A 24782-nucleotide genomic window follows, 5' to 3' on the forward strand; every position below is an offset into this window, starting at 1 on the left:
TGTTTTTTTTTTTGATGGCTCGCAATTTTTGTACGTCTCACTCACTGAAGAATTCGACAGTTTGCAATAAAGAACTCGTTGATAGTAAATTTTTGCAGAAAAGTGCATATAAAAGATTACAAATTCTAAAATAATTAAATTAACATTTAAGGGCGTAGCAAGCGCGACGGATAGTAAAGGCCCGGCAATTTGGTTCGCGTAAAGTACACAGAAAGGTGAGAGCAAGATTTTCAATTTTACTAGAATTGAAATTCCTCAGAGTGTGATGTGATGGAGCAACAAAGGCAATTAAATGAAGCGTAAAAGAAGTAGCAATGGTCTCAAAAAGCTCTATAATTAAAGAATGTGCTAAAATTGCTTACAAAATACTCGTACGGAGGCCATTTGCAGTGAAATTTTTTCGTTAATTTGCAAGTGCAATCGTTCTCTTTGTAAGTGTGCGTTGTGCGTTCAAAAGTGTGCATCGAGTGTGGTTATAGCAGAAGTGAAAAGGTGGGGAACTAGGGAAGAAAAAGAAACCAAAAATTCCTGATTTGGGGTGCGTGACGTTTCTTGATAGCGGTGCGAGCGCGTGTGCGATTTTGTGTATGTGGTGGAGTAATAGTGGTCATACGTCGGAGTATGCTGTAGTGAAACTCGTTGTGGCAGAGCTGCTTTGCTCTGCTACGTCGGCATTTTCTCAGCTTTTTTTGTTGTTTTTGTGTGCACCAAATTTTTTGCGGCACTACCTTGCTAACAGCTTGATCATTTTTCAGCTTTCGCTACAGTGTTGTTTGTTGAAGCTCTTTTTTTAGTCCATACACAATATTCTATATAAGGCAAGGAAGGGTTGAATTTATCCGTTGTCACTTAATTAGTAGACAACATTACTAAAAAGTTAGCTTGTTGGGGAATGTTTACCTGCATGACGCCACATCAATTGATATGCATACATATGAAACGATTGGCCGTCGGCGTTGTCTATTTGTACGTTATCTTGAGTAAGGTAACATAGAAGCCAAGTTTTTTGAACTGAATAACTACTAATTTTAGTACCAACATATATCTGAATTTTTTACACATAATAACAATAAAATCCGATTTTACATGAAGTAAATCCTACATATGTTTGGAGAAATTTAGAATGTAAACTTCTGGTTTTGAGGATAAAAGTAATCCCGATGAACAATTTTCTTTTACCGACAAATTTATACATGTATATCTAAACGATTTAAAGGAAAACCTCATGTATACATACATATATGTAGATACATACATATTAACGAAAGGTATTTTAACTACCTGTGCAATGATTTTAATTAATTTCTTGAATACCTTCGATTTTGTCCTTTTCTATTATCTGTGCTAGCATTTTCCTTGGAAAAACTTTCCTTTACTACCACGATATATTTGAATGGGGGGCGGAGGGGGAGGGGGCGTGACACCACCCACCACGCCCATTAGAAAGAGCAAGGTCACACCATTATAACTGTGAAAGTCTCAACCTCCTAGGGTCCCTATAGAACCCCCAGGAGAAGTTTAAAAATTAGGTTTTTTCCGACCACATTTGCAGTTTGTACTGAAATACAGTTGAAGAGAAGAGAATACAGCAGTCGACAACCCAGCAAGCATTTAACTTAGGTTTTATAATTCATAGCACTTATGAAAATGTTGTTTTATCGTAAAACTTATGAGTACCGATGGCAAAAATTTAGGCGATTTTTATTTCAAATTTTCAGTATTTGTAAAAATATTTGTTTTTGTAATATATATGTATATTTGAAAGCAAAAAAGCGCCGCAGGCGAAAATTTGGACTAAAAATCGCGCGATTTTTATTCCAAATTTTCAGTATTTGTAAAAATATTTGTTTTTGTAATATATATGTATATTTGAAAGCAAAAAAGCGCCGCAGGCGAAAATTTGGACTAAAAATCGCGCGATTTTTATTCCAAATTTTCAGTATTTGTAAAAATATTTGTTTTTGTAATATATATGTATATTTGAAAGCAAAAAAGCGCCCCTATAAATAATAGAAATAACAATAAAAGAAGTGTTCCCTTTTGGTTGGCTGGGTTTTTCTTATTTCGCTTTGTTCTTCTCTCTCTCATCGTTCGTTTGACAGTTCGCTCCTCACATTTATTCTGCACGGCATTACAAACGTTTAGAAGAACATTTGTAATAATAAAATTCTAATAGAATTTGTAGTATTATTTAGTGAAAATAGCTTTAAATCAAATCTTCAATTAATAAAGAGTGTTTATAAGTGAATTCGTTACTTTTCTGTGTTTGTATTTAAGTGAAATAAGCGTCTGTAATAGGGCATTTTTTCAAGCTTATGCAAAAAAGGTGCATTTTTAACGTTAAATATTGCTATTAATTCTTAATTTTAATTTATAAAAAGTAATATAAATCAAAAGGCTGATATAGTGACTACATTTGCGTGTTATAATTTTTAAATTCGGTCCACGCATTTAGACATTATAAGCAAATATATCGTGGTAGAAAAGGAAAGCTCAGCCTTTTCCTTTTCATGTTTGTGTTTGTTTGGTTACTATCTGAATTTCGATCATAATTTATACTTGACGTGCAACTTAAGTTATTTTATATTTGTATTTTATCAAGTTTTTCATAGATAATACTTGAAGTAAAGATATACATATGTGAAACTAGAAAAATTGAAATCAGTGATTTCCTTTATGGTTAAAAATTTTACCTCAAATAGCTCAAAAATCTTAAGCTTCCGGCAGTTAAAAGTGGATATATTTTAAGAGGAGAGGGCCAATGGAACCCCTTCTACTTCCAAAATATGATGTATTAAACTTCTATTAAGAAGATTCTAAAGATACATCTAAAAATTCCTATTAGTTTACATAATGTTTTATAATAGCAATATTGTGCTTACATGTTAAAAGCTTTAAGACAATTGAAGTTTTTTTGTGAAGTCTCAGATAATTTTTCTTCATAAATTATTTTACATTAATTTACTCATAATTAATTAATTTCAATTTCCGTTACAACTTAATTTATCTATGTTCATATATACGATTCGTACTAGGTACATACCTGCATACATTCTATCATATATTATATATAATTACATATATGAGAATAAAACTTAACCAAAAAAACTTGGCTCTCATCCTGTTCTGTATTTTATTCCCATCTCCAGAGAATACTTTAAAAACTGCATGCAACTTTGTATCGTCGGATTTCATATTCACAGCTGTGACATGTTCATTGTGTTCACTTTTGCCCATCAACCAGTAGTCAAGCAAGAATCTGATTTTGGGATATGCCATTGAGAGCTCTTTTATTCATCTCCCTTTTGTATACAACAATCATTCGCATAGGTAAACCTTTTTTCAAACTATAATGCTGGCAATGTACATACATAAGAAATTGATAAGGAATTTTTGTTCATACATGCATACTTATGTATGTGTAATGAAATAAAATCGTAGTCAGGTAAGCTCATCACCGTTGACACGGGCATTGTCTGTGTTCTGAGCATGGGTATATTTGTATATTTCAAATGCCGATGCAAAATTTGTCACTTAAAGTGCGGAAGGGTGTTTATTAAATTTTAGGTGGTGGGAAGAAATATCTATGTATGTACATATGTATGCATATACACACAGCCATGGCCAGAGAAATAGCGCATTTTCCTGCAATAACGTACATATAATGAATATTGTTTTTACTGGATAACTTAGTAAAACAAAAATAACTTAATATCGTTCCACCCAATTTTTTCCACATTTGCTGGAAACTTGGGTCGTTATCCTGTATGAATTGCCAGTTTAGTGGCTCAAAAGAAATTGACTCCATCGTTTTTTTCTTGATAATATTAAGATGAATAAACTTATTCATATTGCCATTTATTTTCACTATTAGTCCAACTCCTTTTCAAGAATATGATTTTCTAGATACCGCTACCATGCTTTGCGTTCTTTGTTGTGTTGCACTGTTGGTTTTGTTCACATTGAACAAAAGTCTTCCCATAAGGACCATACCAATTTTTATATCGTCCGTAAAAAATATTATTTCCTAGAAGTTTTGCTTTTGTGGGCATTTGCGAAAGTCAAACGTGTTTTGATATTTTTTTGGGGTTTTTTCTACTCACATATGTACATGCTTGACATATTCGGGCTATTTTCCTAAATTATTTCCAAATTTATTGCTTGCGAGGGCTGAAAAGGGTTCCGCTTACTTTTCTTAAAGATAGCCTTATCCTGTTGAATTGTAGTCTTCCCCGCAGGCGTCTTTCAAACTTTACTTCTTCTAAGAATATTTTGGTCTGTACTAAAACATTTGACGATTTGTTTGTTTTGTAAAAGGTCCTTTTGCGTAAAGGTCCCAAATAAAATTCTATTCAAGTGAGCAGTGAAATCATCTTCGCATTTTCATGCCCACTAACAATTTTAAAACGACACCATTATCTAATTGCAATTATAACAAACAAGAATTTACCGAAAAAATTTACATTAATTATCTTAACTAATAACTGAAATAGAACCATTAAAAATGTTAGCGGATGTTAGTTTTTAGTGAATGGAATGAAAAATTGGAAATCGCTGACATTTTAAATAACTTTTGTTTCTATAATCATACTGCCATCAATGAACAGTAATTTAGAAAAATATGTAGAACCACTGTTACAAAATATTCAGTGGAAAATATATAGAATACCAAGTTTTTCTGCATTGTGCAAAGAATGATTACATTGGAGCAATTTTTATGTCCTTTTTTATACCGAATTAATCAATATGGATCATTGCCAGTTACAATTTTCTTATCTGTATTAAGTAAAAATAAGCAGACTATTGCAAAAGCACAAGTGTTGAGCCCACACCAATTATGAGTCTCAATACATTCCTACATCCGAGCGAATATTGTATGAAACATTGAGATCTACTGAAACCCAACAGCTGGCTGTCGCATACATCGACAAAAGTATCCCTGTTTCGCTTGTGGTAGACAATTTCTGCGGTAAAATGCACATACCAGTACATTCCATGGTTCAACTCTTATGCACAATAGCAGATTCTCTATTGCTTTCGCAATGATTCCTTTACTGCCCCTTCACAACTTTACAAGTTTCGCCGTCAGCAGTCTCCGGCTGCAGTTCATTCGACTAATTTTTTTTCGATCATTCGCTCCTCTCGACAGTTCGGTTCATTTACACATATCCATTGAGGGTCGTCTTCATTTTGGTTGCGCTCGGTCGCTTGATCGTAGTCGTTCGTTCACTCTGCTTTGATGCACTTTTGTGATTTCCTTTTGATTGTAACGTTGTTGGTATTGTGTTTTTGAGTTTGCTGCTATTTTGTTGTTTTTACAGCAAAAGCTACCACTCAGCCTGGCACGTTAAATTGTTGGATCGCTCGTTGGTTGGTTAGTTGACTGGCTGCTGCGTGCTCTTATGTTGTTTTTCCAATGATATTTTTTGCAGTACACGTATATCAGTGTGTTTGTGATTTTCGCTTTATATATTCTTCCTTTCCTGTATATGTGTATGTTCATATGTATGTAGGCTCACTTACATACATTTATATATATGTATGCTTTAATGAGAATAGTCATTTGGACGTGAGACAATGGGTACTGTTTGTGATCAGTTATTTAATATGGTTGTTGTTGTTTTTCTATACCATCATTGCCGTTGTCGTTTCATTTGTTATTTTTGTTGTTATTGTTGGTGTAATTTAAACGGCTTTTGTTGCGCTGGCTTACTTGTTGGCCGTTTTAAAGGTTTTGTAGTATGTGTATGGGAATTTTTAAATTTGAACTACCCAACGGAGTCGAGATGAGTTGAGCCCGTCAGCACGCCTGCGAGCGTGAGTACGCGACTATAACAACCAGCATGTTGTATTGTTTGCTGAATATCTGCTTGTGGGAATTTTGTGCGAGATGATCATCTTTAGTGTATGATGTGTGTAGTGCTCTGAGAACTTTTTGGGATGGTTGTTTTAAGCTTTTTTTACTTTATTTTGTCTCCAATTTACATAATCGCAGTTGGTACGGGACGTGTGGTTGTTCTGTAATCAAAAGCTGCGTATTCATGTGTGTGAAAACATTTCTAGTGAAATCAATTAAAATTAAAGAATTGGAAATCTGTTTATTTTTAATTAACTTATATGATAATATCATTCATATTCGTGGTCAATATTGATGTAATTTACTGTGACGCACATTCAGGGCCCTTTTTTCTTACTATTTTGGAGCATTTATGAGGAGGTTACTGCATTTCCTCGTGAATATTGGCCTTCAGAGAGTATAATGTTTAAGGTTTTTAGTGTACACCTTAGAAGAATCAAGCCGAACAACAACTCTCAAAGTTATTTGATATTGCCTGTTGTTATATATGATCATCTTGTGAAAAATGCAACTCTGATGTACATATTGTCAGTGTTTGGACAAATTTCGTCTAACTATTTCGATCTTGTTTTAATAGCGGGTTTTGTGTAACAGCATATGGTACATCATTGGATGTGTTATTATATTATAGTTGAAATCCAACCAGTTACAGTCTTATGGGCAAAAAAATATTAAATTTTGATATATACTTTTTTATTTTGTGCATAAATAGCTGTAATGAGAAACTTTGTTTTATAGCGTACATATTTGTGAGACATCTGTTGGTTGTACCATATTATGGAAGAAATATGTCGCGCGTCTATTAATTCAATCACATTGGGCATTAAACAGCCTTTTACGGCAACAACGATTGTCGTTTCTTCTGCCGCAAAGCATCAGCCGCGTTCACAATCGGATTCATTATCACTGGACGAACAACCTTCAACATCTAGCGGCTTGCACACCGCCTCAATGTCGCTGCTACAGGAGGAATTTGTTGACTCGCAACATGATTTTGCCGAAGTTTTGGATGATGAAACTACCACTTCTGGAGTGCTGGAAACATTTGAAATAAGTTCATCAAACTCATTACCGCCGAGCTGCTCAGATGTGCATAGAGAGGTTGTGGTTGATGATAGTTCTTCTTCGGATACCATAAAATTAGTTGAGGTATCGGACGGCACCTCCTGCAAAAATAAATTTTTTAATGTATCTGAGGTATATGTAATCAATGATGATGATGATGAAGATGATGATGACGATGATGTTGTGCCAGAAGCGGAAGAAGCGGGAGATGACGATTTGACTTCTGCGAATACCACAGCTGAGCGACATTGCACGAATGATAGCGATAACCAGCATAGTCGCTTTTCGACCAATAGTACCAGCAATCAAATGGGCAGCGTTATTGTAACAAATGGAGGTGCGACTATTTTCCTCGAAACACCAGTGGTGGAGGAACATCACGCTCAACTCAGTAATGCGGGGGTAAAAGGTGAATTTGGAGAGAAAAATGGAAAACCGAAACGCCTAAGTGACGAATTTATGCTTACAGAAGAAGCAGAGCCTTTTAGTAAAGTGAATGAAGACAGAGGCCGAAATCCCCAAGAGGACTCTAACACAGCCACCACATTTGAAGGAATTAACGGCACTGAATTACTGCCGGATCGTATGTCTTTTCGATTGAAAAAAATGAATATTAATAACTCAGCGAATACAAAAAGGGAAAATAGTAGTGGCTACAGTTTTAATAACCATACGGAAAAGCCTTCCAGTTCAAAAAGCAATGAAAATGAGATAGTCCTATTGCCAACGCCCAGCATGGCAGACATCGAATCTATGGACTTAATAGAACGCCGAGAGTTCGAAACGGAACAAATGCTGACGGGTGGTATAATTTTAAAAAGTAGCTCGTTAAAGACCAAAAATATGCTTAATTTGAGGCTGATTAAGTCGACATGTATGCAAAATCAGCAACAGAACTCAAGAGGCCAACAGGAACAGTTGGAGCTGGGAGATGATTGTCCAAGCAGTAGCAGCAATATAAATAATAGTAGTCACAGCAGTGGTACTGGTCGTGCTATTTCTTCGGACAGCAAGGTATGCAATTTTAATTTTATTCTTGGAAAGTCGGGTAAAAGCATTAATTTATAATTTTTTTTTCATAGTGTGCTTACAAGGATCTGGCGTCAACTCCAACGAGTAGCCGAAACTACAACAGTCGTTTAACCAAATCAACTGCCAAACTTAATTTGTGCTCTACTCTAAGTCATTCTCAGCCAGGTCAATTGCAACCTCTTCAAGATCGGACAAGTGCCAACAATTCCAAAATTCAATTGAAATTACAACACACAGGCAACAACAACAGTCTGAATTCATTATCCTCATCTTCCCATACATGTACGTCTTCTTCCGGATCTACTTCTGCATCTTCGTCCTCATCGTCCTCGGTAATTGTGGAAGCACCCACTGCCCCATCGGCTTCATCATCATCCTCACTGCCAGGTTCCTCTGCTTGCACAGTAGGTGAACGAGGCGCGGAAATATACTCCAACTCTAATTCAAATGATAGTCTTATGAGCAGCGCTTCAACTACTAATTGCCGACAGCGACAACCACTAGTTGGATTTGTTGATAGGTCAGATGTGGGTGGTTGCAGCCGTACCAGCTCAATACATGCAGCTGTGGCAGAAGCAGAAAACAATGCAGTAGCCGCAGCAGCAGCCACAGGAGCAGCAGTGGTTTCGGTTTTCGATGACCCTCAACCTTCAACTTCATCTGCTCGTTGTCAATATGCTCCGTCCATGAAGAGTTTACGACAGGTGCACGCTAGCGCACAGACCAATGAGCGTTATCTCGGTCGCGGTGGGATTGCAAATGCGGGAATCGGTGGTTCAGCTGTTTCTGGTGCATCTGGTAATAGCGTCAACTTCCATCTAACGCCCAGCCGAAACCGACGACGTGCAGACTTGGCGGCTCAACTGAATCGCAACAATACCTCTGAGGAAGTAATTACAGCGGCTTTTAAAGTGATGGCCGAAGCAGCGGCTGCAGCCGTGGTGGCTGACTACAATGATGAATCTTCATGGGCCGACTGTGACGAGAATACTTCCGATGAAGAGATTTGTACATGTAATCAAAGCAGCAGCAGTAGCGGCAGCAATAGCAGTCATGGCGGTAGCAACACCAGCCTAAATGAGACTGATACAGATGCAGCAGATATCTCTTTTGGAGCTGCTAGTGCCTCGTGTGCTACTAAGGATGGCGATCTTTCAAATTATATACAAATGGTTTCGATATCGGAGGAGGTGGGCGGTAATAGCGTAGCTAACTCCACAACGGAGAATGCAGCCACCTGTGCACACTTTAATGCACAACAGCGTAAGCGAAAATATAATGAAAGCCGTTTGTTAGACATTGACTCCAGCGCTGCCGTAACCAGCAGTGGTACCAGCTCAAATATGGATGATGCCAACAGTAGAAAACGCATAGCATATGACTTTACGTCAACGGCACGCCTCAATAGTGCTTTAGTAGCTTTACCGCCTACACCATCTACACCACTGTCGCAATTGACATCTAGCATTAATTCTTCGATGGGTCGTCGAACCCCGCGTTCTATCATACCCACACGTGAGAATCCACCACCCGAGTTACAGCACTGGCTGACACAATTTCAACGTTGGACACATGTCGAACGACTTATGGCCATTGATCGGCTAATTGAGCATTGCGAGCCAACTCAAGTACGTCACATGATGAAAGTAATTGAACCGCAATTCCAACGTGACTTTATTTCGTTGCTGCCGCGTGAGTTAGCGCTTCAGGTACTCACCTACTTGGAGCCAAAAGATTTGTTGCGTGCCGCACAGACTTGCCGCAGTTGGCGATTTTTGTGCGACGATAATTTGCTATGGAAGGAAAAATGCCGAAAGGCGCAAATACTCACCGAACCGCGTACAGATCGGCCGAAACGCGGGCGTGCTGGTAATATGCCTCCAATTGCGTCCCCATGGAAAGCTGCGTACATGCGGCAGCATATAATCGAAATGAATTGGAGATCGCGACCAATACGGGAGCCGAAGGTGTTGAAAGGGCATGATGATCACGTAATCACATGCCTGCAATTCTCGGGTAATCGCATAGTGTCCGGCTCGGATGACAATACTTTGAAAGTGTGGTCGGCTGTGTCTGGCAGGGTAGGTTGAGAGCAAAATTTATACCGTTATACTCTAATATATTTTTATTTTTTCAATTTGTAGTGTTTGCGTACGCTGGTTGGCCACACCGGTGGTGTCTGGTCCTCGCAGATGTCGGGCAAAATTATAATCTCAGGTAGTACCGATCGTACATTAAAAGTCTGGGACATGGATACTGGACAATGTTTGCACACGTTGCTGGGGCATACCTCCACCGTACGATGTATGCATTTACACGGCAATAAGTAAGTTTCAACTAATTTTTAAGTCGCTTTCAAATGTACAGAAATAAATTTATTTATTTTATTAACAGGGTCGTTAGCGGTTCTCGCGATGCCACTTTGCGCGTATGGGATATAGAGCAGGGGTCCTGCCTTCATGTGTTGGTCGGTCATCTGGCAGCTGTGCGTTGTGTGCAATATGATGGCAAATTAATTGTGTCGGGTGCCTATGATTATATGGTGAAGATCTGGCATCCCGAACGCCAGGAATGCTTGCACACTTTATCCGGTCATACGAATCGCGTTTATTCCTTACAGGTAATTAGTTTTTGCTTTAAGTTAAAAACTTTTCTCTTACAAGAGTTGCATTGCAACTCATAAATTGTATTCATATAAACCGCCGCTGTAGCCGAAAGTGTTGGTGTGTGACTACCATTCGGGAGTGCGTAGGCTCGAATCTCCATGCATGAACATCAAATAATATAAAAAAGTTTTTTCTAAAAGCGGTCGCCCCTCGGCAGGCAATGGCAAATATCCGAGTGTATTTCTGCATGAGAAACCACCTCATATGACTATCTAAGTCAGGTGCGCGACATAAGAAATAAAACTATATTTCAAAGGTCATGAATTCAATTTCCACCACGGCCATAAGACATGAAATAAAAAAGTTTCGTTTAAGTCCCACCAGTTTCCAAGTTGCCATTTATATTAAAACAAATATTGTTTTTGACTATTATATATATTTTACCACCTTTGGTTTTCGAACCCGGATTCTGCCGAATAGTATCACGCACCAACCTATTCGGCTACGGCTGCCGTAATCCCCTCAAAAGGTGCCTAAGAATAACGGGCGGACATTGCAAAAAAAAAAAAAATAATAAATAAATTATTTATCTTATTTATATAAAATTTGCCAAAATAATTAATGTATTTATGTTCTCTTGATTAGTTCGACGGTACACATGTAGTATCTGGATCACTCGATACTTCTATACGGGTATGGGACGTTGAGACTGGCAATTGTAAGCATACACTCATGGGGCATCAAAGTCTAACTTCTGGCATGGAATTGCGGCAGAATATTTTAGTTTCAGGTAACGCCGATTCTACGGTAAAAGTATGGGACATCACAACAGGGCAATGCCTGCAAACTTTATCAGGTAAATAGACAAACGCTTTGTCCAAATATGTTTTTATTTTTCAATACAATCATATGTTTACATATTACTGCAACTGAATTTGTACACAAAAAGTTTCTAATCAGGTCAGGCAGGTTCTATAATTCACTTCCGAATGAATATCAAGTAAATTCACTTTGAATCCGACATTCCCATGCGGTCGTTTCAACGTACCAGAATAACCTGGCTTTTCCCGACCAAGGGCTATCGCCCCACTAAACGAGCCCTGTCTAGTGCATCATCCCTCATTTATGGTCATTGGAGCAGCTCCATGCAGCAAAACTGCTCCCAATGCTTCTCCTCTGGGCTGGCATTGAACCTGACCCTGGACCCAACTGTAAAGACGGCTCCATCCACGTTCCCACGACAGTCGGTTCTACGTTACCGGAACGACACGGATTTATATCCGGCCAAGGACCGTCACTTCAGCAGCATTCCCGTCACTTCAGCAGCATCCCCAGGATCTGGGATCTGGAGATTCGGCAACTGGTCACCCAGCATAAGCGGACCAAATTGGAGGAACACTTGAAAGCTTGCAGCTGTACCACTGGTGTAAGCTCTGGCCCCCCCCCCAAAGGTCTCTATCGAATCCGATGAAGCACAACAACAATGTGGCAATCACTTTTAACAACGTTTGCTCTTCGTTGGTTCGAAGAGATGCGCGAGCTTTTAGCAAATCACTTTGCATCCTCCGGTCGATAGGTAAAAGTGTCGTGCCAGCAGACTGCCGCACAACTGTCGAACAACCGTGCGCCACTTACTTTCTCCATCAATGAGCTTCAGAGAGCATTCAGAAAAGCAAAGGCCTCTAAAGGCATTGGTCGTTTCCGCGACAGTCGGTTCTACGTTACCGAAACAACCCGGATTTATATCCGGCCAAGGACTGTCACTCCAGCAGCATTCCCCGTATGTAAGTATGGGGAATTTTTATGCTGCTACAACAACAAAGGCATTGGTCGTGATGGACTAAACATATTGATGCTGAAAAACCTGGATCCATTGGAAGTACGATGACTCAACAAGGTTTTCAACTTGTCCATGGCCAATCTCATAATTTCTGACAAGTGAAAAGTAGGGAGTGTGGTCCCACTGGGAAGTCCTTCAATCAAGGGGAATCGTATTGACCGATAACTCTCCTTTCCCCAGTAGTGAAGACACTTGAAGTCCTCCTACTCCGATTCTACAATATACAAACGGCTGGGACTTTTGTGCGGATTTGTTGATTGCATACGTGTTCCGCATACGCAGCCAATGGCTTCCGCTATGACAAAGTTTTGAAAAAAATGCTGCTCGGGTTTGTCACAGTACTTCGTCCCATTGCAATAAGGCTATATGCGTATATATTTGTATGTTATATATTGCAATAAAACTTACTAACACCAATTGAGTAACATCTAATGGATTGAAATAGTCCCTAAGGATCTTCCTATTTTATTTCTGAGTTCTACGTCACCGGAACGACCCGAATTTATATCCGGCCTACGACTATCACTCCAGCAGAATTCCCCGTGCATTTTTGGGGAATGTTTATGCTGCTACAACGATAACAACATCTTTCAATATAGGAACTCGTATGCACGCCTCGCTATATATTTATATGAAAATAGTATCATTTTATTACAAATTTGTTTAATTGGCAGTTGGTTGTCAGTGGTTTGATGTTAATCTTGAGGGTGAATCAAATCCGAGTGTAAAAAGTTAGTGAAATTCTAGTTTTTCTGCACACGAAAATGAAATTCACTCGTTTTAAGATTCATTTTCATATGCGCTTTCACCCGGATTTCAGAACCTGCCTGCCTAAATGTTATTTACATATCTATGTAAGGTTCTAATAAACATCAGTTAGTCGACAAACATTTCGTCCAAATATGTTTTTGGTTTTTCGACACTCATATTGCAAATGGTTTCAGCTGAATGTGCTAATAATATTTTTCTACATATCTAAGGTCCGAATAAACATCAGTCAGCGGTAACTTGTCTGCAATTCAATTCGCGTTTTGTAGTGACAAGCTCGGATGATGGCACAGTAAAATTATGGGATGTCAAAACTGGTGAATTCATACGTAATTTGGTAGCTTTAGACTCGGGTGGCTCTGGTGGTGTTGTGTGGCGTATAAGGTAAGTAATAAGATAACGTGTTTGTACAATATTATTTTATACCTAATAAAAATATTTCTATGTCTTTCTAGAGCAAATGATACCAAATTAATATGCGCTGTGGGTTCGCGTAACGGCACAGAGGAAACAAAACTCATGGTTTTAGACTTTGATGTGGAAGGAGCTTGTGTAAAATGTTCATAGAAGATGTTGCTACAGACTGCAGACTGCAGCAAACAAAAATTAATATATTAAACATATTACACCGAAAGAGCAAAAAATTTGTAGTCCTAGGTAGTATTTGTAAAAGAAAAAACTTTCAAAACAAACTCAGCAAACGACATATGGGGTGGGGGGGAATCAATGAAATTGTCTTATAATATGAGTTTTGTAATGTCTGTACACCACGCGCGTCACACATCTTTCTCATAAGGATTTACCTCCTAAGTTTCTTGCGAAAAAAGTAACGGTTAGCCCATTTCCAAATTAGGGAGTGCCTACAACAATTATATTGCATTATAACGTCTGAAGAAATATTCATCTGTCAGCGGAATTGTCCGGCACAATTAACACAGAATTTCCGACATTATAAAAAAGGTCATTACCTAATTGGGGAAATGAGGATAAAAAAACCTAAAATAAGAATAAAAAAGTAAACTGTCATATTTGAGAAGTAATGGCCCATTTTAAATTGTCGTCATTTTCAAAGTGATTACCACTTCAATAATAGAAGTTTATATTATACCCATATATGCATTGAATGAAGTCTACACTAATATTTCTTCCAATTAGGTACATTATGTAATGTCAACGTATTGAAAATACGTTCTGCCATTTGCTATGCTTAGTATTTACGTCTAGCAAGTGAATAGAATGGCAATTGTGTATGTGCTGCTATAAATGCAAGTAACAAAAAAAAGATAAAAATATAAAAAATGAGAGAGGTATAGAAAGTAGAATATGTTATTTTGGTATAAAGTATGCATTGCGTTTAGGATTTACGCAAACAGAAATTTATAAACACATGTAAAGGTTGCAGACCTTTTTGTTTTACTAGTACAACTAATTTATATTTTTAATGTTTATTTCTACTAGTTTTAATTATTGAGTTTGTATTAAACACATTTTAAAATGAATTCATTTGACTATGAGGATATATGACCCGCAAGCGAAAATCTATAAAAATATAGACCACATTCAATGAGAGCTTTATAAACTTTAAAATCACGTATACGTATGCGGTGCGGTTTGCAATTATATACGCGAAAAATAATTTTGCCCATCCCATTTCGCCTGTTTCAAATCATTGTAAGAATAACCCGCTTATCACTCTTATATTTAAATTTGTTTGTATATTTTTCAACTCAGATTTCTTCATTAAGTTTTTACTTCCGCTTTACATTGCATTGACCTGTTAAATATTTGTGTGCTAAAGGGGAAAACTACAATGCAAAAACTGTGTGATCGAAAGCATAGTCTTAAATCTGCAGTAATTCGATTAGATTTTATTTAGGCTTTCAATTAAAAATTATGTTCTTCCACAGAAATCACCAACAGCTGCGTGTCCCGCGCAATGGTTTGGTGGTGCGTAATTTGTTATAAAATTTGTTTTTTTCTTTTACACGATTCAAGTTTGAAGAGTCATCATGTTAATATAATATTTTTGTTCAAATTGTGTTATGAAAGCAAACATTCGCATACCGTTGTTAGGGAATATTTTTGTATTAAATAGTTATATTTTTAGTTTCCCGATTCGTTAGCTTCGTTCGTAGAAAAACTCCAACATTATTGTAATTCGTTTATAAATAATTCACCTTTGAAATTGCAGTTATCAATTTTATTAGAATTACCCGCGCCCATCTACGGTTTCCTAACTTCCAAATTTGACTTGTTACACTTAATTGTGTGCATATTTACCACGAATATAGTCTTGACGATACTTTAAGCATTCTGTAAAAGAAAATCGTAACGCATATTCATATATATACACACCAATACGCAAAATTAATTAATTGAAGAAATGTAGACCTATCGCAGCTAGTAATATCGAAAACACAGGCATACACGCCAACATAAGTTTGAATTAATAAGAAAATTTATGTAGTACATATTTGGTTAAAGAACAAAAAAAAAATAAAAACGAACGCACACATGCATTGGCATCGCTTGAATGAAAGTCAAGAGTTAAAACATGCAATCCCTTAAGCTAGCACTCCATACCGAGCTTGTCGAGGCTATGGCTTTCAGCGATTTATTTAGCTGTTTTCTATAGCTAGTAATAGCGCTTGGAACGCTTGGCATGCAGTGTCAACTTTATGGTAGTAATTCCTTTTTTATTTACAAACCACGGCAAGTGCAACCTGCGCTCGGAGCCCTTTCATGTGTGCGTATGCGTATAATAAATATAAATATTAAGTAATAGACATGCCAGAATGAGCCTGTTGCAGCACCGCATTTCACTGATAGTCTACATATTTTCGCATAGAGAGTGCCACATTCGTGCCGTACGTCTTGTCGAAATAGTCAAAAGTCGGACAACTCTACTTTTGCCGTACGGCAAGTCCAGCACTACAACAATACAAAATAGCTGATTTGTTTGTAAACGTCAACACTATCATTGTGGAATCCCTCTGGGCTTTGTACGGAATGCCAGAGGAAAGTGTTGTTGCAACGGATTCGTTCTGGTGAAGCTAATAAGCAAACAAATTGAATATTAAATTTTAATTATAGACTGATTTATTAGTAATTAATTTTAACAATCTGTACGGTATCAGTTTAAGTAAAGTGAAGCAAAACAAAATATAAAAGAGCAACAATTCGAAGAGATGCGAAAAGTTAAAAAAAGAAAACAAAAAAAAGTCCAAGTCCAAATAACGCCGTCGCATAAAATACAGAGCAGAAACAAGCTAAGCAACACGCGTTGGCTTCTCAGTCCACAACATAATCAATACACATATGTATATACATATACCTACAAACAAACATACTTACATATGTATGAGTCGTTCATTCATCGTTTCATCCGTTTTGGGACGCCCCACAAGCGCTTGTTTGTACGTACGTTTGTTGTTTGCTTGATCTGTGTGCGCACGAGCGTATCAGCTATCACTGTAAAACATTAATGTATGCATCTAATATTTAGTATACTAAAAACCTAAAAAACAAACAACTTAGTTGCATCTATACAATAACAAATGCAAACAAGTACATATATCTATAATCGCAATAAATTCATAAATTGATTAATAAAATACAGTGAACGTAAAAATAATAGAAACAGCGTTTTATTTTTAGACGCAGCATACGGAACTATTAGCGAACAGGGACTAATTGATAATAGACTGCAACAATTTTAACGAGTTGTTGAATCGTGACGCTTATATACATACATATACATATATATAATTGGCGCGTACACCCTTTTTGGGTGTTTGGCCGAGCTCGTTCTCCTCTTTGTGGTGTGCGTCTTGATGTTGTTCCACAAATGGAGGGACCTACAGTTTCAAGCCGACTCCAAACGGCAGATATTTTTATGAGGAGTTTTTTTCATGACAGAAATACACTCGGAAGTTTGCCATTGCTTGCCGAGGGGCGAGCGCTATTAGAAAAATGTTTTTCTTAATTTTGGTGTTTCACCGAGATTCGAACCAACGTTCTCTCTGTGAATTCCGGATGGTAGTAACGCACCAACCATTTGGCTACGGCGGCCGCTTGAAGCTTACACAGGTTAAATATTAAGGAGTTAGGGGTAGTCAGAGGCCCGAAAAAATGACGATTTTCAATATTTTTTTTTTTGCAGTCAATTGCTTCATTTTACAAAAATAAAAACATAGCATTAACGCATCATGTTTCAACTTGACTTTAGCAGAATTAAAAAAAATAGTAATTAATAATTGTAAAAGTTTCTTTCACCTCTTTTTTCCAATCCCCTTACATCGCCTTCACGTGGTGTCACTGTTAACCTAGTGCGGAGATCAAGTAGCTATCTTTTTACAAGAAAGAACAAACTTTGGTGGATGCCCTAAGTACAAAAGACGTAAGGTGAGCAGCCCCGAAAGGGGACTGGCCTTTGGGCTGACAACCTAATGTCAGTATAAAAAGAAACTTGTCTCGACACATCAACAACAGCCTTGGATAAAAAATGGACATCAATACCGACCCGTGCAACGTTTAAAGGACTATGATTTGACACTTAGAACATGGAATGTATTGACTATGCTGCAACCTGGAAAAATGGCGGAAATTGCAGACGAACTTATGAGATATCAAACAAATATTTGTGCACTACAAAAAATAAGGTGGAAAGGTGATGGTGAAGTGAGAAAAAAAGCTTACTCGATTTTTTTTAGTGGTTCTGAAACTCAAGGCTTACGCGGAACAGGATTCTATGTAGACAGTAAAACCAGAAAAAGCATATTGAATTTTTCTCCCGTGAACGATCGTATATGTTATTTAAGATTGCAAGGTAAATTTCAAAATATAACGATTATAAGTATATATGCACCTACAAACGATAGCACTGATGTTATAAAAGATAAATTCTATGACAACCTTGGTGAAGTAACCAACAATATTTGCAAACACGACATTTTATTGATTGTAGGCGATTATAATGCAAAAGTAGGAAAGGAAGAAGGCATCATCGATAAAGTTGCGGGAAAATTCTCTATACACAACCACACAAATGACAATCGTATACGAATGTGTAACTTTACGAGTGCCCACGGGTTAGTTGTCAGTAGTACAGCCTTCAAGCACAAACGAATTCATCTTCAAACTCGGAAAATGCCGGGCCGCGGATCGATCATATACTTGCTGACAAAAGACATGCTACATCGGTCATAGATGTGAGATCATATAGAGGCGCTTGCTCCGACACAGATCACTATCTCGTGGTAGCTAAGTTACGACAACGAATTTCAATAGTAAATGACAACAAAGGCTATAAAAAATGAAAGTGGAATACAGATGAACTTATAAATAATGAAGATATGAAAGCAAAGTACAAAGATACGATTGAAAACATTTTATTTAATGAAAATAGCACAAATAATGACTCAACTGAATTAGATATTGAATATCAATGGAATAAACTGAAAGCTGCAATCATAAAAACCGCAAAGAATACTATTGGAGAGAAGAGATCAGTAATGAACGAATGGTATGATGAGGAATGCAGAGCAGCTAATTATACGAAAAAGGAAGCTAGAATAAAATATATGGAAAGAAACACACGTACAAATAGATTATATTATAAAAATAAAAGAAAAGAAGCTAAGAAAGTAATGCGAAAAAAGAAAAAACATACATGAAGCGGCAAATTGAACAAATTGAAAGCGATTTTAGAAACAAAAATGTCAGAGCTATGTATCAGAATATCAAAAAACAGACTTAAACACTTCAACCTCGAACAAATATATGCAAAGCAAAGGATGGTTCCATAATCAGCGAAAAACAACAAGTAATAGATAGATGGAAATAATATTTAAACGAACTGCTTAACAAAAAGAACTACGATAATACAAGTAAGGAGGAACAAGTAGTACATACGGCCGAAATCTATGTTGAAGAACCTAGCTTTGACGAAACGTCTGAAGTGACAAACGGAAAAAGAAGTGGTCGTCCTTGAGAGGTTCGAACCAGTGCAGCCATAAAAGTCGTTCGAGAAAGAATTCGCAGAAATTCCCTTAGAAAGCAGAAAATCATGTCCCAGGAAATTAAAGTCCATGTCCAGATCCATGTCAAGACAAATTAGAGAATATCTACACATGAAAGTCTGCCGTCGCTCAACTGTCGTCAACAGATGCAAGCAGCTTCTTCGGTTGCACGCGGTCAACGGCCATGAAAATATTATTTTCACTGTTGAAGCAGTTTTTAATAAGCAAAACGACGAAATCTATGCTACAACTTCTAAAGACGCAAAAAATGTTGTTCCAAAAGTTCAGTGTGACCACCAACCAGCCTCCGTAATGGCTTGGTGGGGAGCGTCTTGTGAAGGCGTTACATCTCTTCATTTCTGCAAAAAAAGGGGTTAAGACCGGGGCAAAAATGTACCAGGAGGATGTCTTAGAAGGCGGGGTGAAGCAGTTGAGCAGGACTCTCTCAAACAATCTTGGGCTCGAGCAGCAACGCCAATATCCATAGAAACCATGCGTGCTGCAATAGCTGAATGTCGAAATCATTTGAGGGCTTGTGCAAAGCAAATGGAGACCATTTCGAATGAAAATTAAAAAAAAAACTTTTTTTTAATATTTACAAAATTAAATAAAACAAACTTCATCAAAAAGGTATTCTAATTTCATAACTATAATGTACATAATTTGTAACAGAACTTATGGCAGGTCTAAGTAGCTTATCGAAACGATACGGATTATATATCTGGCAACTAATACTGGTGCGTCAATGAAAGCCCAAGACCTACGCTGTTATATAGGTATGTCATTTACTTATTCCAGTAGAAAGGCATTCATCATAAAAATACTACAATTCTTATGGTTTGTTTTTAATTCATGTTTATTTTGTTATCTTTCAAAATACTTCATGGTTTGCAGTTTTAAAAGCTTGCAAATACATGGGTTTTATGAGTATATATATGATTACAAATAGTATTATTGTATAGTACCGTGATTGAATACGAAATTAATAACAAAAAAGAAAAAAAAAATACAAGAACATACCAGTTCCTGTTAAATTATTAAGGTAAGCAACGATTTCAATCAGTTATACCACAATAAATTGAAACTAAATATGCAATACTTTTGAAAATATATACGTCTATGACCAACTGATCGCTCTAGTATGCTCGTAGCTGTGAAAAAATATAGAAAATAAATGTAATACATGGATGGTGATGACCCATTGTTGTTATCATTATAAAAGGACGGTAGTTCTTCTAACTTCCTCTACACTTTTGTGCGCTTGTTGTTGTGACCTTCGATCCCAACATTACAACGCGATATTAAATCTTGAGCAGCAGAGGTGCCGCCACTGAATGCTGCTGCTGACAATGCCGAAGAAGTAACACCACCCAAGCCACTGAAGGTCGCCTCACCATTACTTGGACGTTTGCGATTCGGTGAGGGCACCGGTGATTTTTGCTTCAAGCACTCCACGTCATCGAATACAACTTGGGCTCCACCGCCGCAGGTTGGAATGACGTTTCCTTTGTAGAGTTTAGTTTCGACATCTCCATCTGTGTCTGCTTCTTGGGAAACTAGACAATATTTTGTGTTCTTGTGATTGGTGAGCTCTTTAGCATCGGTGAGTTTGGTAACCGATTTACGATTTTTAAGGTATGGTTGCAGAATCGTTCCGAGTGGCACAGGATTGGGTGCACGATGCTCAATCCACTTTTCGCCAGCGGAACGTGAGCGGCGATGCCTACTGTTTGCTGCAGCCATTCCCTACAGGAAAAAATGTATTACTTATAGGTACATATTCAATCATATAATATAACTATTAATAATTAAAGCGATTTCATATACTAACCCTAACATGACGTGGCGTGCCGTAGAGGTCGGTACGTGCACTATTTATTTGTGTAGATTCAGCACGAGTTGCCGACGGTGGCTCCACAATGGCCATCTTTTCGTCAAAAATATTTTCATTACTATTTCGGCGTACGAGACTAGGAATATCTTCCGATTGTATAATGTTCGATACGAGACGTAGCTTCTCATCCCGAACGCGCATCTTCTCGCGCATTTTGTCCCGCTGTTCTCGCAACCTTACTTCTAGCTCACGATCTTTTTTATCAACCTCCACAGCCAACTTGGATGTAAATTTCTTTTTCTGTTTCTCCTTCTCATGCTCCTTTTGAGTGAGCAAATTTTGTTGATCTCTTAACTTCCGTGTAAGGTCATCGATTTGGCGTTCGCGATTACTTAATTTATTGTTCAGTTCGTCGATGGAGCTTTCGTGGACACGTATTTTATTTTCCATTGATACCATGCGATCGCGTTCCTGTTTGTAAACTGTTTTCAAAGATGCTAATTCGGTACGTAACTGCAGGTTTTCCCTTTCCATTTGCATCAAATGTGAACGGAAGTTATCACAACGAGTCTCCAGGTCGGCACACAATATTTTACGTTTCTCTATGCGTTGCATTAAATACTGCATCAATTCCTGTATGGCGGTTTGCGCTTCGGGGCTGTCAATTTTATAATCAGGAAATCCAGAACCTAATGAGTAGACTAAACCAATATCCACATCTAAATTATTTGCTTCGGTTTGCCCTAAGTCGTTTAGATTGTTCACGGCAATTTTGAAAAGTTTGTTTGCCTTTCGACGTCCGGGCGTTAGTCCAAGATCGGGCTTTATGGGTGTAGCACGCGCAATCTGCACTTCTTGTGTCATTTCAGCGAATTTCATTACTTGCTGAGTGAATAAAATAAAAAAAATAAAACAATTTGTACAAATTCAATATGTGCATGCATACTCAAAAAATAAGTTTGAAAAAATATTTACGGTGGAGCATATTGCTCTTTTGCTGCAGTTTTTTATTTAAGTTTTCTTTTTAAGTCAAAAAACCAAGTATCGAGAACTACATACGTGTTGAAAGTTGAAAATTTACAATGCCTACCTAAGTAAAAGTAAATATCATTTCATCTAATGCTAGTAGATATCTACAGGTAGTAGCATAAACATTATATAAACTATTAGTTTTACTATGAACTACTATGAACAGGGAAATAGCCCACTTATAGTGCCCTCTGAACGAATTTTTAAACTTCCATTGTCAACTTGTGCAAAACTAATTGTTTTAATAGGTCCCCCAGTAAAATAATCCTCATAATGCAATTATGCAATGCAATTTCTCTGTCCATAGCTGTATACTTAAGTAATCTAATAAATTAAATTAAATGTAAATGTTTTGTCTGTAATAAATATATGCACTTAACACTTAAGGGGCCTCACCGTGTTTTCATCATAGTCTTCCGCACGGGGATTGATACAAACTATCATGGACACTTGTCCCTCACCGTCAAAATAATTTTTGAACATATGTGTCAGCTTCGAATCACGATACGGAATTTTCTTCGGTGCACTATTAGGAGGCGCTTGTTGATTTTCCCGTAGATATTCCAAACAAGTGCGAAGTGTCATCAGTGAATTGTTAATACTTGAGGCTTCACGCAAACGGATTCCAGTGTTTTTTGTGCGTGATGAACGTTCACTGCCAGCCAAATCGACCAGTGAAAGTTGGCTTACAACTATGGTGCGTTTATCTTGTACAACATGCTCACCCTGACTATCAGTCGGAGCTTGCACTAAACGTATATTAAACACAGAGTGACTTCGGCTAGATTCTGCATTCAGCACTGTGTGACCCATACGTTTCCGTTTTTGACCAAATTGGAATGCTTCGATAGCTTCCTCCACAGATTTTATTTCAATTTCAGTTACTCCATGCACGAACATGTTATGATTGGCATCTGCACGGATAATCTTACTTTGCAGAGTTCTATAAAAATATGTAACTAATTTTAAATTATCTAAAACGACAAAGTTATAACTCACTTCTGGGGACCGTCATCCTCAAGCAAGTCGAAAACACTATTATTGTAAATCTCAATGTATGTGACAAAAACTGCAAACATGTTGTCTTCTTCAAGCCCTTGTACGGGTGGTATATCACACGATGCTTGCGAAGCGATTTCAGGATCAGAATCCTTTCGCCTTAGTGCGCCACGTTCCCCAACTGCAAACCGTCTATTCATCTCCGCCTGTCGTTCAAGCAGTGCGTCGGCTTCCGATGAAATCTCAAAACCATTAAGCTTGTCAGGTTTGAAAATATACTTTTTAGCTTGGTAATCTGATATTGTTTTGAATAACGTATCCAAACAACGAGGCATTATTCCTCGGTGATGATTATCGCCTGTCATTGTGTATGTTTTGCCACTTCCAGTTACGCCGTATGTAAATAGCAGACTATTACGACCGCGAATAAGATTTTCTACTAGTGGTTGTGCAACAGCAGTGAAAACATCGGCTTGTGAAATGTGTGGTTCGAAAACATGCTTGAAAATGTACTGCATCTCACGATGAGCACCTTGTTTGTGCTGCAATGCCTGTTCGGGTGGAGACAAAGCAACAGTGGTCGAGTTTTTTACGCGTAGACAGGATAAATCAGCATCCGATTGTAATGGTCGAACACGGCAGTAAACATGGACGGGATCCCGTGGCTTATTAGCTTCATGATCTGATTTACGTTCAGTATGTTGCGTTGGGCAACGTGGTGTCTTCGGTGGCCGTAGTGGCGTACGAGCACTAAAGGAATATATTAAAACATCTTCTCTAGAATCACAGAACTACTTACATTGCTTTCATATTGTCTTTGCGTTTTAAATTCTTTATAAACTTCTTGCTGTTCGGCTCATAAATAAATATTCCTATAGTTTTCTTTGCCACAAAAGTCAAATATTATAATCGAGTCCTTACACCTATCAGTTATTTTGAATACGTACTGTTTTTTCTATTGACGCGGTATTTCAGCAATAACCAGGGTTGCACTCGCATTCTGTTCACAAATACGTTCGGGTTTATTGTGAACTCGTACGTCTTCAGCCAAGGCCAAGGCGAATCTACAAGGTGACTTCGTTATAGAAGCTGATTATGATTCTTGCGATTTGCTGGTTTGAATGTCAAAGTGCCCTGCTTCTTTATTGTTTACCTGTTTATTTATTAGTCTGGGTAATATTGTCAATCATCAAATTTGAACTAAAAAAACTAATGAAAACGAGTGTCGCCTGTTTAATTGTGAAAGTATGAATTATTAAAATACTTCCACATGGAAGTTTTTCTCTGTTTTTATGTGGATGACGTTGTGACAAGAAAGAGTGCGGTGTAAAATTTTTGGCATATTTGTGGTGCCTCCTTTTGGTGGTGTTTCCGAACGGCAGATATTTTTAATGAGGAGCGTTTTCATGGCAGAAATACGCCCGGAGGTTTTCTGTTGTCTACCGAAGGGCGGCTGCTATTAGAAAAATCTTTTTCTATTACATATTTGGTGTTTCATGCACGGAAATCCGAACCTGTTCACCTCCGAATGGTAGTCACGCACCACCAATTCGGTCACGACGGCAGCCTTTGTCTTATATATGTATATATATATATTATATATATATATATAATTGGCGCGTACACCCTTTTTGGGTGTTTGGTCGAGCTCCTCCTCCTATTTGTGGTGTGCCTCTTGATGTTGTTCCTTTGTCCTAGGTACATAAAAAATTAAATGAATGCGTGTTATAAA

At 37.6% G+C, this 24782-nt stretch overlaps 2 protein-coding genes across 6 annotated transcripts; one reads left to right on the plus strand and one right to left on the minus strand.

Annotated features, from left to right (window-relative positions):
- LOC128862400 (F-box/WD repeat-containing protein 7) lies at positions 1-16420 on the plus strand. Of its 5 annotated transcripts, XM_054100988.1 has the most exons (9): positions 1-215; positions 6596-7331; positions 7392-7936; positions 8005-10035; positions 10099-10280; positions 10349-10574; positions 11206-11416; positions 13381-13552; positions 13624-16420. In XM_054100988.1, exons 2-9 carry the CDS (start codon positions 6635-6637, stop codon positions 13733-13735), a joined length of 4176 nt encoding a protein of 1391 aa, XP_053956963.1. In that variant the 5' UTR covers positions 1-215; positions 6596-6634; the 3' UTR covers positions 13736-16420. The 5 variants fall into 5 exon arrangements, with proteins under 5 accessions (XP_053956963.1, XP_053956959.1, XP_053956961.1 ...); XM_054100984.1 differs by having other exon boundaries at positions 6596-7936; XM_054100986.1 differs by lacking the exon at positions 1-215 and adding an exon at positions 5820-5912 and having other exon boundaries at positions 6596-7936.
- A 3655-nt stretch (positions 16421-20075) lies between these two features.
- LOC128862401 (kinesin-like protein KIF23) lies at positions 20076-24037 on the minus strand. The gene is made up of 5 exons (XM_054100989.1): positions 23850-24037; positions 23051-23800; positions 22448-22994; positions 21020-21907; positions 20076-20934 (listed from the first exon to the last, which is right to left on the minus strand). Exons 1-5 carry the CDS (start codon positions 23858-23860, stop codon positions 20434-20436), a joined length of 2697 nt encoding a protein of 898 aa, XP_053956964.1. The 5' UTR covers positions 23861-24037; the 3' UTR covers positions 20076-20433.
- Between the last annotated feature and the right edge of the window lie 745 nt (positions 24038-24782).

The sequence above is a fragment of the Anastrepha ludens genome, chromosome 4 (genome assembly GCF_028408465.1).
Source record: "Anastrepha ludens isolate Willacy chromosome 4, idAnaLude1.1, whole genome shotgun sequence".
In the NCBI taxonomy this organism is placed as follows: Eukaryota; Metazoa; Arthropoda; class Insecta; order Diptera; family Tephritidae; genus Anastrepha; species Anastrepha ludens.

Bases quoted from the DNA above. Each gene is read 5' to 3' on its own strand.
- LOC128862401 (XM_054100989.1), bottom strand. The intron at 22,995-23,050 runs GTGAGTTATAAC...ATATTTTTATAG, and splicing joins GAGGATGACGGTCCCCAGAA to AACTCTGCAAAGTAAGATTA. The intron at 21,908-22,447 runs GTGAGGCCCCTT...TTATTCACTCAG, and splicing joins AAGACTATGATGAAAACACG to CAAGTAATGAAATTCGCTGA.
- LOC128862400 (XM_054100984.1), top strand. From the start codon at position 6,635: ATGGAAGAAATATGTCGCGCGTCTATTAATTCAATCACATTGGGCATT. The intron at 7,937-8,004 runs GTATGCAATTTT...TTTTTTTCATAG, and splicing joins CTATTTCTTCGGACAGCAAG to TGTGCTTACAAGGATCTGGC. The intron at 10,575-11,205 runs GTAATTAGTTTT...TCTCTTGATTAG, and splicing joins ATCGCGTTTATTCCTTACAG to TTCGACGGTACACATGTAGT.